Source organism: Triturus cristatus, chromosome 3_1 (genome assembly GCF_964204655.1).
Source record: "Triturus cristatus chromosome 3_1, aTriCri1.1, whole genome shotgun sequence".
Lineage (NCBI taxonomy): Eukaryota > Metazoa > Chordata > Amphibia > Caudata > Salamandridae > Triturus > Triturus cristatus.
This window is the reverse complement of record NC_140583.1, coordinates 217,960,270-217,972,611: the sequence shown is the minus strand read 5'-3', so window position 1 is coordinate 217,972,611 and position 12,342 is coordinate 217,960,270. Positions and strand designations below refer to the sequence as shown.

Genomic DNA, 12,342 nt, shown 5'->3' with positions numbered 1-12,342 from the left:
TAAACTCTGAAACATTGCCCATCTGAAGTCAGTATCCAGTGTGATCGCACAGCCCTTGTGTTGGCCCTGTGTTCTTGTTCTGCTTTTATTTAATGTAGTAGATTAAAATGCACATTTTAAAGGGGACATTTTTCCAAAAGGAAATATTTTGGCCTCAGCGCAAAACTGATGAGGAGAAACTTCCAACTCCGCAGCCAAGCACAAGTCCTGGACGGGAGTTAAAAACACAAGCAGCATGCATATTAAAATATAATTTCAAGCTGTGTTTAAGTTTTGGCTTACTTTTTATGTGATTAGAGCCGCAGTAGCTAGAAAGCATGGCTGGCTGCTGCTGGCTTCAGACAGGAAGGACAAGACGTGACTGCTGCAATAAAATTTAAGCAGTTAAGTCTGAGCACCCACAGTGTAACAAGAGGTTGAAAACATTATAAAATAGTCCCGCCCACGAGCAGATCAACAGAACAAAGTGTAATGATATTGTACTAAGTCCCTGCTCCTTGGAGGATAAAAGGAGGGACAAAGAGGCAGGACTGGCCACTAGTAAGCAAAGGACATTGAAACAAACAAATGAGAAGCAAGGAATGGCATTTGGCCCACAGAGATAAATGTATTCTAAAGTATACAAGAGGTCGTACGCTTATGCTCGACCTAAAAAGTATGCCTGTTTAGAAGGTTGGCTTAAAATTAGAATACATACGGGGTAGGCTTTGAATGGGGTAAGAGCATCAAAATGGAATGGGGCTTTCACCACCAGTAAAATTAAACTATTTGGTTGGTCTTTATTTGTTCAAAATAATTCAGTAGTTTATTTTAATCAAGTCAGAAAAGGAATTGTAATGTGTGGTTTCCATCAGGAGTGTATGGCCAGCTCTCTTTCTTTCCACTACTGAGAGTAACACAGATCTGATGGGTCTATGTCTGTTACTGCACCAGTCTCTTGAAGGTCCCACTTCTGTGAAGTGGACTCTTGCTGTCGCACAGACCGTGTTATATGAAGATGCACAGAATAAAAAAAAACACGCCGTCTGTACGTCATTACTGTCCTTTCCTAAAAAGATGTTTCCACAAAAAACGTACTACCTTTGCAACCATCGCTTTTTCTGTTCACTAAATGGATCAATATATTGATATTATTTATTTATTTATTCATCTTGAGTTTTATATAGTGCTGGCTAGACCCGGAGGTATCAGAGCACTTTACATAAGGAACAACATAGCAACATAGCGAGTTACAAGGTATAAATAATTAAAACATTTATTGCACAGAAATTGCAAAGTAAATGGAAAATCAATAAGAGGCAGAGAAGGAAAAGGGGGACAAGAATAGAAGTCAGAGAATAGGTGAGAGGAGAGAAGGGAACCTGATGGGGGACGTAGTAAAGGCAATCCAGCAAGAAAGAGAAAAGCATTCGAGGGTCATCAGGGGGAGTCGGGAGGGAAGAAGGGACGGGCAAAGATCAGACAAAATGGCGGGTCTGGATCATGGGAATCGACGGAGACCATCTCCAAAAATGTCTTGATGCACAAAAGACACAGAAATCATAAATCCAGAAGTGAAAACCCCAGAGAACATGATTTCATAGAGTACAGTCAGAGGGGGGACGCAGCCACAAATCCCAAGTTGACCGGAAGGCTGAAAGATGCATGCCCAGGCTCTGGACCAAGTTGGCATCATTAAGACCTAAATTAATTCAAAATAATGCATTTATTGGCTATTTACAATTTAGCACATATACTTTCATGTAGTGTAGATGAAATACAGACATTGTCTTAATTTATATTTCCAATGATAGAGTTGGTTATTTGGTGTAGTTTTGCTGCATAAAAGTCTTGAAAATCTGTTTATGCTCATCTTTCACCAAATGCAAAAAGATAACAAATGGATCATTCACTGTGAATCATTGAACTGTAATCTTCGTAACACCACATTTAAAATATTTAATGTATAAATATCAAATACTAATATCATTAATTCTACATTTTCATCTTATTTTATCTGTTTTAGTGCTGATGGTACATATGAGGTTTCCCTCTACACCAATGCAATTGTGCAGAACAATGGAAGCATATTCTGGCTACCTCCTGCCATTTACAAGAGTGCATGCAAGATTGAGGTGAAACATTTCCCTTTTGACCAACAAAACTGCACACTGAAATTTCGCTCGTGGACCTACGATCATCTGGAAATTGACCTTGTTTTAAAAACTGGCTGGGCTCGAATGGATGACTTTAGTCCCAGCGGAGAATGGGATATTGTAGAACTTCCTGGAAGAAGAAATGTAAATCCCCTAGATCCAACCTATGTTGATCTGACCTATGACTTCATCATTAAAAGGAAGCCTCTTTTTTATACAATCAACCTCATTATCCCTTGTGTGCTCATAACATCTTTGGCAATTTTAGTGTTCTACCTCCCTTCAGACTGTGGAGAAAAGATGACTCTTTGTATATCTGTGTTACTTGCCTTGACTGTTTTTTTACTTTTGATTTCAAAGATTGTCCCTCCAACATCACTCGATGTTCCTCTAATTGGGAAGTACCTGATGTTCACCATGGTGCTAGTAACATTTTCCATTGTTGCCAGTGTCTGCGTGTTGAATGTTCACCATCGCTCACCCAGCACCCATACAATGCCACCTTGGGTAAAATTGGTTTTCCTTGAAAGACTTCCAATGTTCCTGTTTATCAGGAGGCCAGAGAATAACTCGGCACGGCAGAGGTTGAGCAATCGACGAAAGAATCCCTATGACAGTCTCCATTCTCCCCCAACAGACATGTACAAGCAAACTGCCTACTTTGTGAACAAAGCTTCGACTACAAAGTATGACATCAAAGTTACTGAAATGCCTGATTCTCTTACCAACCATCAAGATTACAGGATAAGACCTTCAGTTAAATATTCGGCTGGCGTTGAAGAAGCCATCGATGGCGTCAGTTTTATAGCAGACCACATGCAAAGTGAGGATGACGACCAAAGTGTAAGAATATTCATATTAAATTGTATATTTTATTTAGAGTACTTCAAATTCCTCCCAGGGCTCTGTGGAGTGTACTGGTCCATTACTCACGGCATACCTTTCTAACATTTGAAACATGCCCAAACTTTAAAAGTTAGTTTTATAGATATTCTGTGGGATGGGCAGTGCTCAAAGTGTATTCCTGGATTAACTTTGATTTACTCTTGGTAAAAGTCAATAGCTGCACATAATTTATTTGCCAGCCATTCACAAAGCTAGAAATGGGAATTCAGGGTATACATGCGAAACCTCGATACCAACGTTAATCATTCATATTTTAAACAATTAAGTAATATATAATTTGCACATGGTTAGGATGTAACTGTAAATAGGTAGGAATTTCAAGGGGTGGAGTAAGTGGAACTGGTTTTGCTAGAGGAAGTGTCAAGAGCACAAAGTGCACATTTTGTGACCCTCACCCTCTGCCTCCTAGTATTATATTTTAGGGGCATTTAACAATTCTGTACATTTATGTGCAGCAGGTGACCCGTAACTTACACTCAAATGGAGGTAGCATAAATAGGGCAAATAACTGGTTGAATTACACCAAATAATTTGAAATTCGCAAGATGTGCATAGGAACAGTGGTAAGTATGAGAAAATTGAATTTGATATAGAAAACAAGAATCTAACAAAAAATATATTTAATTGTCTTTAATATCCTAACACTAAGCGTGCACATGTGATGATGTGAAACACTAACCCAGAAAAGTATAACTAAAGGATAACAAAAATGGTACTAAAAATCAGAAAGCATAAGAAAGTGTTACTAAAACATTAGATAGGAACAGGCAGGTAAAATGACAGATAAGTGAAGGTAATGGTAGATACAAACAGGGGCAATATGGGATTCACCCTCCGTAAAGCTCAAAAAAGACACATTAAAAGGGTACTTTGAAATAGTCAACTCAGTAGATGATGCAAGACTGCCATCTACATTAAGAAAACGGAATGAATGCAATTCATTTAAATAGAACCAACTTGTCACACTAAGGCCACTATAGAGCGTATTCCATACAATAATTTTAACAACGTTGGAAGGTGGTTATTTACTACTCGAGATGTTGTGATGTTGTTATGATTAACACCAGCAGCTGTCACTGGGATTGACAGTAGCTGTTCAGGATAGGGTAGTTGTTGCAAAGAATTTATGGCCAACGTTGAGGGATTCTGGCCATCAGCCATCATTCTTTACTGTATCCAGCTGTCTTCATTTTCAGTCTGATGATTGCTTGAAGAGCTTGTTTTTCAGCATTTTTCCTGTTTTTTTTGTACATGTTCATGGTGGACATCAAAGCTGCATGGAGTATGTTCTAGAGCTGTGGGCTCTGTACTCCCAGTGTTCTGCCCCAGCGTTTTGGCCTTTTGAGCTTTGGTTGGCAGGTGGTCATTGCAGTGGCTGACCAGTGGTTCATGGTTAGACAGTAAAATGTGGTGCATTTTTCCACATACTCAGGAAAGAAGACCTGTCAGCATTAATGACTGCCACCAGCACTATGTCAGTGAGAGAAATCAATACTTCGGCCTTCCCTTGTTCAAATAAGTAGACAAGCTATTGTTGTTTTTTGTTCTATCTGTATTACTGTATTCTGTAGCAAATAGTATGCAGGATTGAAAGCATTGAGTGGCCTATTCACAAACTGCATTTTGGAGTCTGCTTTGTGGTACTAGAATGGTACTACTGATGTACTACAAATTGCCATTCACATACCTACATGTGGAAGCCTCCACCTCACCTGTCTTTTAATGTGCGGAGATCTCTGCCCGGACTGCAGCAGACTCCACACCCCTAAGTATATGTTTTAGAAGGAAAAGTGGGAGCCACAAGGGGAGTGACTGGAAAATGGGAATACCTACTTCTAAAGGGGAGGGGTTTAGAAAAGAGTAAAACAGGGTTTTAGAGAGTGTTAGACAGGTGTTTATGGAGGAACATGCACCTACCCACAAATTTGTAAGCAAATTGCTATTCACAAACTGCGCTTCTATAGCTAGTACAGCCAAAAAGGACCCAAAGCAGTTGTAAATGTTCTCCAGCACAGAGCTGGAGTAAGTCCACCAACAACTGGTACTCCAATACCCCGTCAGAAAATAATAGAAGTAGGGACTTAAAATAAAACCCAGCAAGAAGTAATGTTAAAATAAAATAAATCATTTAAACTATTACAAAACAATACATTTCCATTAATGTTAAAAAAGTCTATAAATAAAACCAAATTATTTTATCGTAAAATATGTCATTAACCTTTTTTAAATTAAAAATAATATAATAAAAAGTTGCATTTATTTAAGTCTATGCATCACTTTTAATAATTTTAATACATAATAAAAACATTTTTTACTTGAGATGAGCTTTTAAATTTTAAAGTTTACAAAGTAAATTTATTTTAATGCAATATATTTAAAATAATTATATTTTATATTTAAAAAGAAATTATCGATGCTGTCACTTTTTATATTTTATTTTTGAAATAAGAGTTATATTACCTACCAATAATATTTAACATAGAAAATATTATTTCAAATGTTTTTAAAAGTTTATTAAATGTTTATAATTTTCCCATCAGGAGTAGTAACTTTACAACTCTGACGTTTTATTCTGACTACACCCCTTATTTCAGGGAGTGCAGCCAGGTGAGTTTACACTTTTGAGTAACTTTACGTTCTTAAATAGCAAATAACCAAACATAGTAAAATACTCAAAAGTGTATGACCACATTTATTTGTATTAACTTCACATGTGTAGATTTACCTTTGTGAATATGACCCTGAGTATGGGCATTTGTTGTGGGGAAATGACCTTACATACTTTAACCGGCGACGTGCTGTAAAAGGAACCCGGGGACACCTAAAATGCCATGGGTACTAATTTTAACATTTTTGTGGCTCAGCAGCTGTGAGGTGGTTGAAATTCTGATAGCATGAATTTCAACATTAGATTAGATTAAGTAGAATAGGACAAGAGATAGCTGAAGAGGAACTTGTAGCTGAGCATTAAGCTGTGCCCAGAATTTCAAGATCACGTTCAGAGTGACTTAGAACAACTGTTAATCAGTTTTGTTACTCGTACCATTACTGATCGAAGCACTACTTGCAAAGACTGTGGAAGGACAATTTTATTCTGATATTTGGAGAGAACTGAATCTTAGTTAAGGCGGTTTTACCTTGTACTTCCTTACATATATCGGTGATGTATTTGACCATTGTGTGATTATTACTTTTATGAACTGGAGAGGTTTCACAGCCAACAATTAGGTGGTCAATGAAATTAGTCAGACACATGTGTCTATTTGGTGTATATTATGAATACAGACTCAGTATCAACGAAAAATTTAACTAAAGTGGAGTGTCTTTTCAGAGTACTATTTGTGCACTTATCATCTTTTCTTTTTTCCTTTTTTTAAAAACAAATTAAGCATGTGGCAAGTAAGTCACCCTTTTATTGTATGTTGACGGAATGGCTGTGAGCATGGCTACAATTTGTTTAGGTCAGAACCTTGTATGTATTTATTGTTTAGGTCAGAACTTTGTATGTATTTAGAACTATATTCTGCCATCTCTATTCTATCTTGGGATTCCCAACTGTTTGTTGCTCAAAATGCATATATTTTTAGAGGTCTTTGGTTTACTAAACTTCATTTTGACTCAGTGGGTGGGATCAAATGAATTGTTCACAGTACCCAAAGTCTTCTCAAAAGATGTTTATTTCTAGCAATCCCTATGAAAGCCAGTGACCTCTGACCCCCTCCCAACAACTTAGAATGTCCAAGAAGCTAACTCGATTTGGGGGGATTGGTGCCTTTCGAGCTTGAGTTCAGCTAAATATTGGCTTTCAGATTAGCTACTGTTGCTTTATTTACGACATTCCTTCTTCTGGTGATGAAGGTGACCAGACAGATGGTGCCACCATCTGCCTAGTGTTGCCAGAAGGAAGCGGGAGATACAGTGCATCGCTACACCACAGCTTTGTTTAATTAAGAGGAAATATCAGGCAGAGCTTATGGGTGATTTGACACCCTTGCATATTCTGCAGTAAATAAAAGGGAGAGCCACAGCCTCTGCTCTCCGATCAGGAGAAGACAAGAAAGATAGTGGGATGTGTGCAAGTAGGAGTACTGCGGAGCGGAGTACTACTTGCACACATCCCACACATACACAGAACCAGATCAGGAGGACGAGCATCCTTTTACATTGCTTATAGATTTGATTTATAAATTTGTATAGCGCGCGTATGCCCAAGGGCGTCTTGGTGCTGGAACTGGCAGGACGTTGGAGCTGGTAGGACCTAGTGATGCTGCTATGAAATTCGAGCAGAATCAGTTGGAGAATAGCCATGTTTTCAGCAATCTTCTAAAAGACATGAGCGACCGACGTGCTGCTCTTTATCGAGATTGGCAGGAGGTTCCAAGTTTTCGCTGTCCCCAACAAGAAGCTTCTCCCCCCCCCGCGAACCTGCTTGAACTTGAGTATTAGTAACAGTTTTGAATGAGAAGTTCTGGCTGGCATATACAATATCAAGTGTGTCCTCAAAAGAGCATGCAATGACTCCCCACTCCACATCAGAGCCTCCTCCTCTCGTCTTAAATTCTGCAATATGCTGAAGGCCTGACTTTTCAACTAACCAACCTATCTTAGGCCGGGCTAGGCACACACCTGCTTAATGCCTGGATACCCTTGTAGGTGATCGTAAGCTTTACAAATACACATAACACAATATGTGCCTTTTCTATGCACTGCTTTCTATGTACGATTTCTCTCTGCTGGCCCTGATTTGAAAGATACCACAGTCGACCTAGAAGAAACAAAAGCCAGAGTGCATTCCCAACAGCAGAATAGCAAGCAACATTAGAACTCTATCTCTACAATAATTTCCACATATATATCTGTTGGTGATTGGGTCAAAATTAGACTGGCCAGACATATTGAGCACAACTGAGAGTACAGCTCAACATGGATAACTAGAAAGTCTGATACTGGTCAATGAGGTCCAGACCCATGGCCGATATTGTTCAAATTGCAGGCCTGTGTTGGACGGAATTAATTTGCAAGTAGTTCTAAAAAACAATGCGCCATATCTAACATTATATGGCAAATTATTCTACTGGTGTACTTCTGTCTGTCTAACATCAAGTAGCACCCTTGCGTCATGGTGCAAGGGTACAAGTGTTGCAGACAGGCTTGTTTTTCTGCAGAAAGGGACTCCTCCCTGCACAAAAACAACCCTGTGAGGCTTTTTTCTCTTTCTAGAAAGAGGAAACAATAAGGAGAAATAAAGATATTTTTCGTCGTTGCTCCTCTCCTGGGAAGACGTAGCATTTTGACGTATTCCCAGGTTTGCTAGTCTAGCTAAACTGGGAATGTGCCAAAATCCATGGGTGGATGTGTGGGAACACCTATGCTCCTCCCGTGAACGCCTCCCTGGGGCAGAGTACTTCAAGGCACGACTTGAGCTACCTTGCATTACTCCAGACTTAGCATGCACTGCAGCGTCACGTAAATCTGACTTTCATTACCATGTATGATGCAAGGGGAATGCAATGTTTTAAATCTGGCCTTCATTGTTTAGGATGTTCAGAACTCAAGTTTGTGTCTAGAGCCTCCCAAGGTCAGAAGCTTTGAACAGCCAGGGAGTTTTCTCCATGTTTCTGCCTCTAAAAGATTATTTGTTTACAAATTCCTAGATGCGTAGCGAAGGTTTTTAGATCATGAAAACCCAATCTGAAACCAGGGCCTGATAGTGGGGAGCTTAACAGGCATTGCCAGCTTTGTGTTCTAAGAAGGGGCAGAGAACCTTATGCTAGTCTTTTGTAGGAGCAGCAAAGATAGTTTAGACTAGAGCAAGGAACTCTGCTTTGGCTAACATATGACTCTCGGACATAGGAATGGGTTACCACATTTCTTCATGTCATGGAAATACCACATTTCCAATCCTGTGATTTAATTTACTAAATAAGGGCAATCTGGCAGTAATAGTGTAATTCAATTAAACCAATCGCAGTAATATACCTGATAACAATGAGACTGTGATTTGTACAAGAAATGCCGAGTGTGAAGGTGGTTTCTCAGTGACATGGAGCCATATAGTGGTGTTATGAGGGCGTAAATCTGGATATTAATGCCCTCATTATGTGTGGCCCAATATCTTGCCTGGCTTTTCGAGCAGTAGCAGACCCCCCTCCCCAAGTGCCTTGAGACCCTCCGGGTGAGTAGCGCGCTATACAAATTTCGTGATTGATTGATTGATTGATTGATTAGTCCAGTTCCCCCAGAATTACCATTTTGGGGATCCTGGTAATCCTGAATGTTGGGAAATATCCAGAATTCAGAGACTTTGGGGACCGTGCAGATTCCTGCATGTTTTTCAAATTAGGGACTTTGCCACTCTGCCGGTAAAATCTCAGCGTGGAATTCTGTAGAGCTGCAGAGGAAAATATGCACCTCACTCTGCAATTTGCACCAGTAGCGCGAGCAGCTCTGAAAAATCAGCTCAAACGGCACCATATGGTGGGAGAGAGATAATCTACTCAAGCGGCAGCAAATCTACTCAAGAAGCCCACTGACATCGACCACTCACAATAGAAAATCGCACTAGGAGACGCCAAATCTTGCTCGCCAGCTCGCACTTCTGAAGCCTCACAGAAAAAAATTCCACCACATTTTGAATGGCGGAATTCGGCTCCAATCCGCGTTACAAGACTAACGGATTCTCCAAATTCCCCTAATTCCACGGGCAGAAGGAAACATTCCCCCCACCCCTAAAATTTTCCTCATGTGACAAACCTTTTGCATGAATAGTATCTACCTTAAATGGACTTGTACCGTTTTGCATTACATAAAATACACAATGTGCATCCAGTGAATAGACCACCAACTGGGTTAGCAGCAAGAGATACCTTTTCATTAGCAAGTGGAACTGCTTTTCTGTATAAACTCTTCTGAAACTGTAATCCTTTTTGCAAATACCGCACTGCTTATTTTTAGAGGAGATGGGGATGTGGACATTTCTGGCGCTGACCTAGTGAGGCCAACCTTCTATTTAATTGTGTTAATGACTAAGGGCCTGATTACGAGTTTGGCGGATGGAATACTCTGTCACAAACGTGACGGATATCAGGCGTGTTACAAGTTCCATGTAAAGTTATGGAATTGTAATTTGGTTGACGGGATATCCATCACTTTAGTGACGGTGTAACCCTGTACGCCAAACTCATAATCAGGCCGAGTCCCCGCCATGCTAGCTAAGCCAATGATCCTATTTAACTTCTCATTTGGACTCATGGTGTTTAAAGAGGAAAAGCTGATCAGTGACAGGACTGTGAGGCTCCTCGATGACCAGGGCTCCAGGAATTGACCAGTAGATGTCTGACCTTCAACTGCTAGTATGCCTGCTGAGCCTCGAAGCTATATTCTCTTGACCAACTGAGCAGCATTTGCAGCTCAGGGGATGGCGGTAGTCTGGTTGCACAGCTTTATAGGCTTCATGTATTAGATTGATGAGGCAGATCTGCAGAAGGCGGTGCAACTGGGGCCTGACAGCGCAGAAGGAAATTACATCTTCCATGTCTTGTACCAACCAACTATTTCAGCACAATGGGGTTGCAGAAAAGACAAGAAATGACTCAATCATGCCTCTTGCAACCTGTTGGCAAGAATTATTTTTTGTATGTGGATGCAAGGTACAACCAGCAGCTGCAGCATTGAAGAATGTCAGAATAAACACCCACGCGTGGGCATTCTTCGTAATAATCGTAAGCAGCTGCTTGAACCTCATTTTTCATTGCACATTTGTCAACCCAAGGTTGCTGCTTATACCTTTATTCTAGAGTGAAGTTACTTGGTGATGTGCTGCAGAGGGTGAGGTGAGTGAAGGATTAAGGGAAATTAAGGGAAAATGCCTATACAAACATATGTTGGCTTGCAGGCCGGAAATGCAGTAAGGAGCCATTGGTATTTATCATGTGCTCTATCATATTGCAAACACTTCTGGACCAGTTTACTATTTTATCCCTCTCATCAATTTCGTTGTGCTTACACCTGCCCCGAGCACTGTGCTGGGAAGTCACAAGAGACTGGAGTTGGCATTTGAGAAATGGTTTGCATGTAAACTTTGCCCATGGGAGAGGGAGGTTTACAAATGGCACCTTCCAGGAGCTCTGAATTCCCAGCACAGATGTTGGCTTAAATTAGACCTGATTGCACAGCAGTTCTTCCATGTGCCTGATTCTCTTTCAGAAAATGAAAATATATTTCTCAGAAAACTGCCTCACAAAGCCATATTTGTTCTTAAATGGTAGTAAAAGCCACTGACTGTGTGTGCCTTGCTTTACAGGTGGTTGAAGATTGGAAGTACGTGGCCATGGTGGTGGACCGACTCTTCCTGTGGATATTCATCTTCGTGTGTGTCCTGGGCACGGTTGGACTGTTCATGCAGCCGCTCTTTCAGAATTATACCCTTAGCAGTCCACAGGACACTGTACACTAAACCATGCAGACAGTTCCATGAATACTATTGCAATACCATAGGTTTCTGGCTTGTGTCACTTGTGCATGAAATGGCACTTCCTAGAACTTTTGCTTTGGAAACCTTGACTTTACGCTTGTAAATAACCATCTATGCATCATCATTCAAGCGTGTAACAACAATTCAACTGTTGCTTCATGTAAAGTTTCTCTAGTATACAGTACATTTTATAAATTACACTTTTCTTAGTTTTACCAACCACTCGCCTTTGTTTCAGTTAAGGGGGTTCTTGGAAAGACCTTAGGATGGAGAATACAAACTAGAGTAATTACGTGCTCATTTGTAACCCACGTGTGGTCTGATTCGGCGACACACACACACGCTCAGACAGGTGTGCACCGCTCCTACCATTGGGAGGTGAGTGGTCAGTGGCCGTGCTGTCCAGAAATCTTGGGCCAGAGTCAGTTGCTTGCTGAGAATTCTTGAGACAGCCCTATTGTCTTGCCTCCCTTAACCCCTTGAATTTCAACTGGATTATAGAAGGTAAGTCCTAAGAGTTCAGTAAATCATGTTTTAAATTATTCTGCCATTGCAAATGATTCATGTTTATAATGTTTATGGTGTTCTGACCACATAGAAATCTTCACATTTTAACCATAGAGAAGGATCGATTTTCCCAGAAAAATACCAAATAAGATCATCTGACAAGTTACGAAGTTAGGACACTGGGGAAATGTAACCTGCATTGTCATTGGACGGCTACCAGTGCCAGCAATGTTGTGCTCCTGGTGATGTTTCACTGTTTTCAGCTCAAGGGTTGGTAGCTCTGCTGCAAGTAAAATATCTTTTGTATTCTTTACCTTTTGC

At 40.3% G+C, this 12,342-nt stretch overlaps 1 protein-coding gene across 2 annotated transcripts in view; it reads left to right on the top strand.

Annotated features, from left to right (window-relative positions):
• CHRNB4 (cholinergic receptor nicotinic beta 4 subunit) overlaps positions 1-11,729 on the top strand; it is a 184,794-nt gene extending 173,065 nt beyond the window's left edge. For both annotated transcript variants that reach the window (XM_085643702.1, XM_085643703.1), the window contains exons 5-6: positions 2,006-2,978; positions 11,344-11,729. In XM_085643702.1, coding sequence (XP_085499828.1) covers positions 2,006-2,978; positions 11,344-11,496 — 1,126 coding nt within the window. In that variant the 3' untranslated portion in view covers positions 11,497-11,729. The remainder of the gene's footprint in view (positions 1-2,005; positions 2,979-11,343) is intronic.
• The last annotated feature ends 613 nt before the right edge of the window (positions 11,730-12,342 follow it).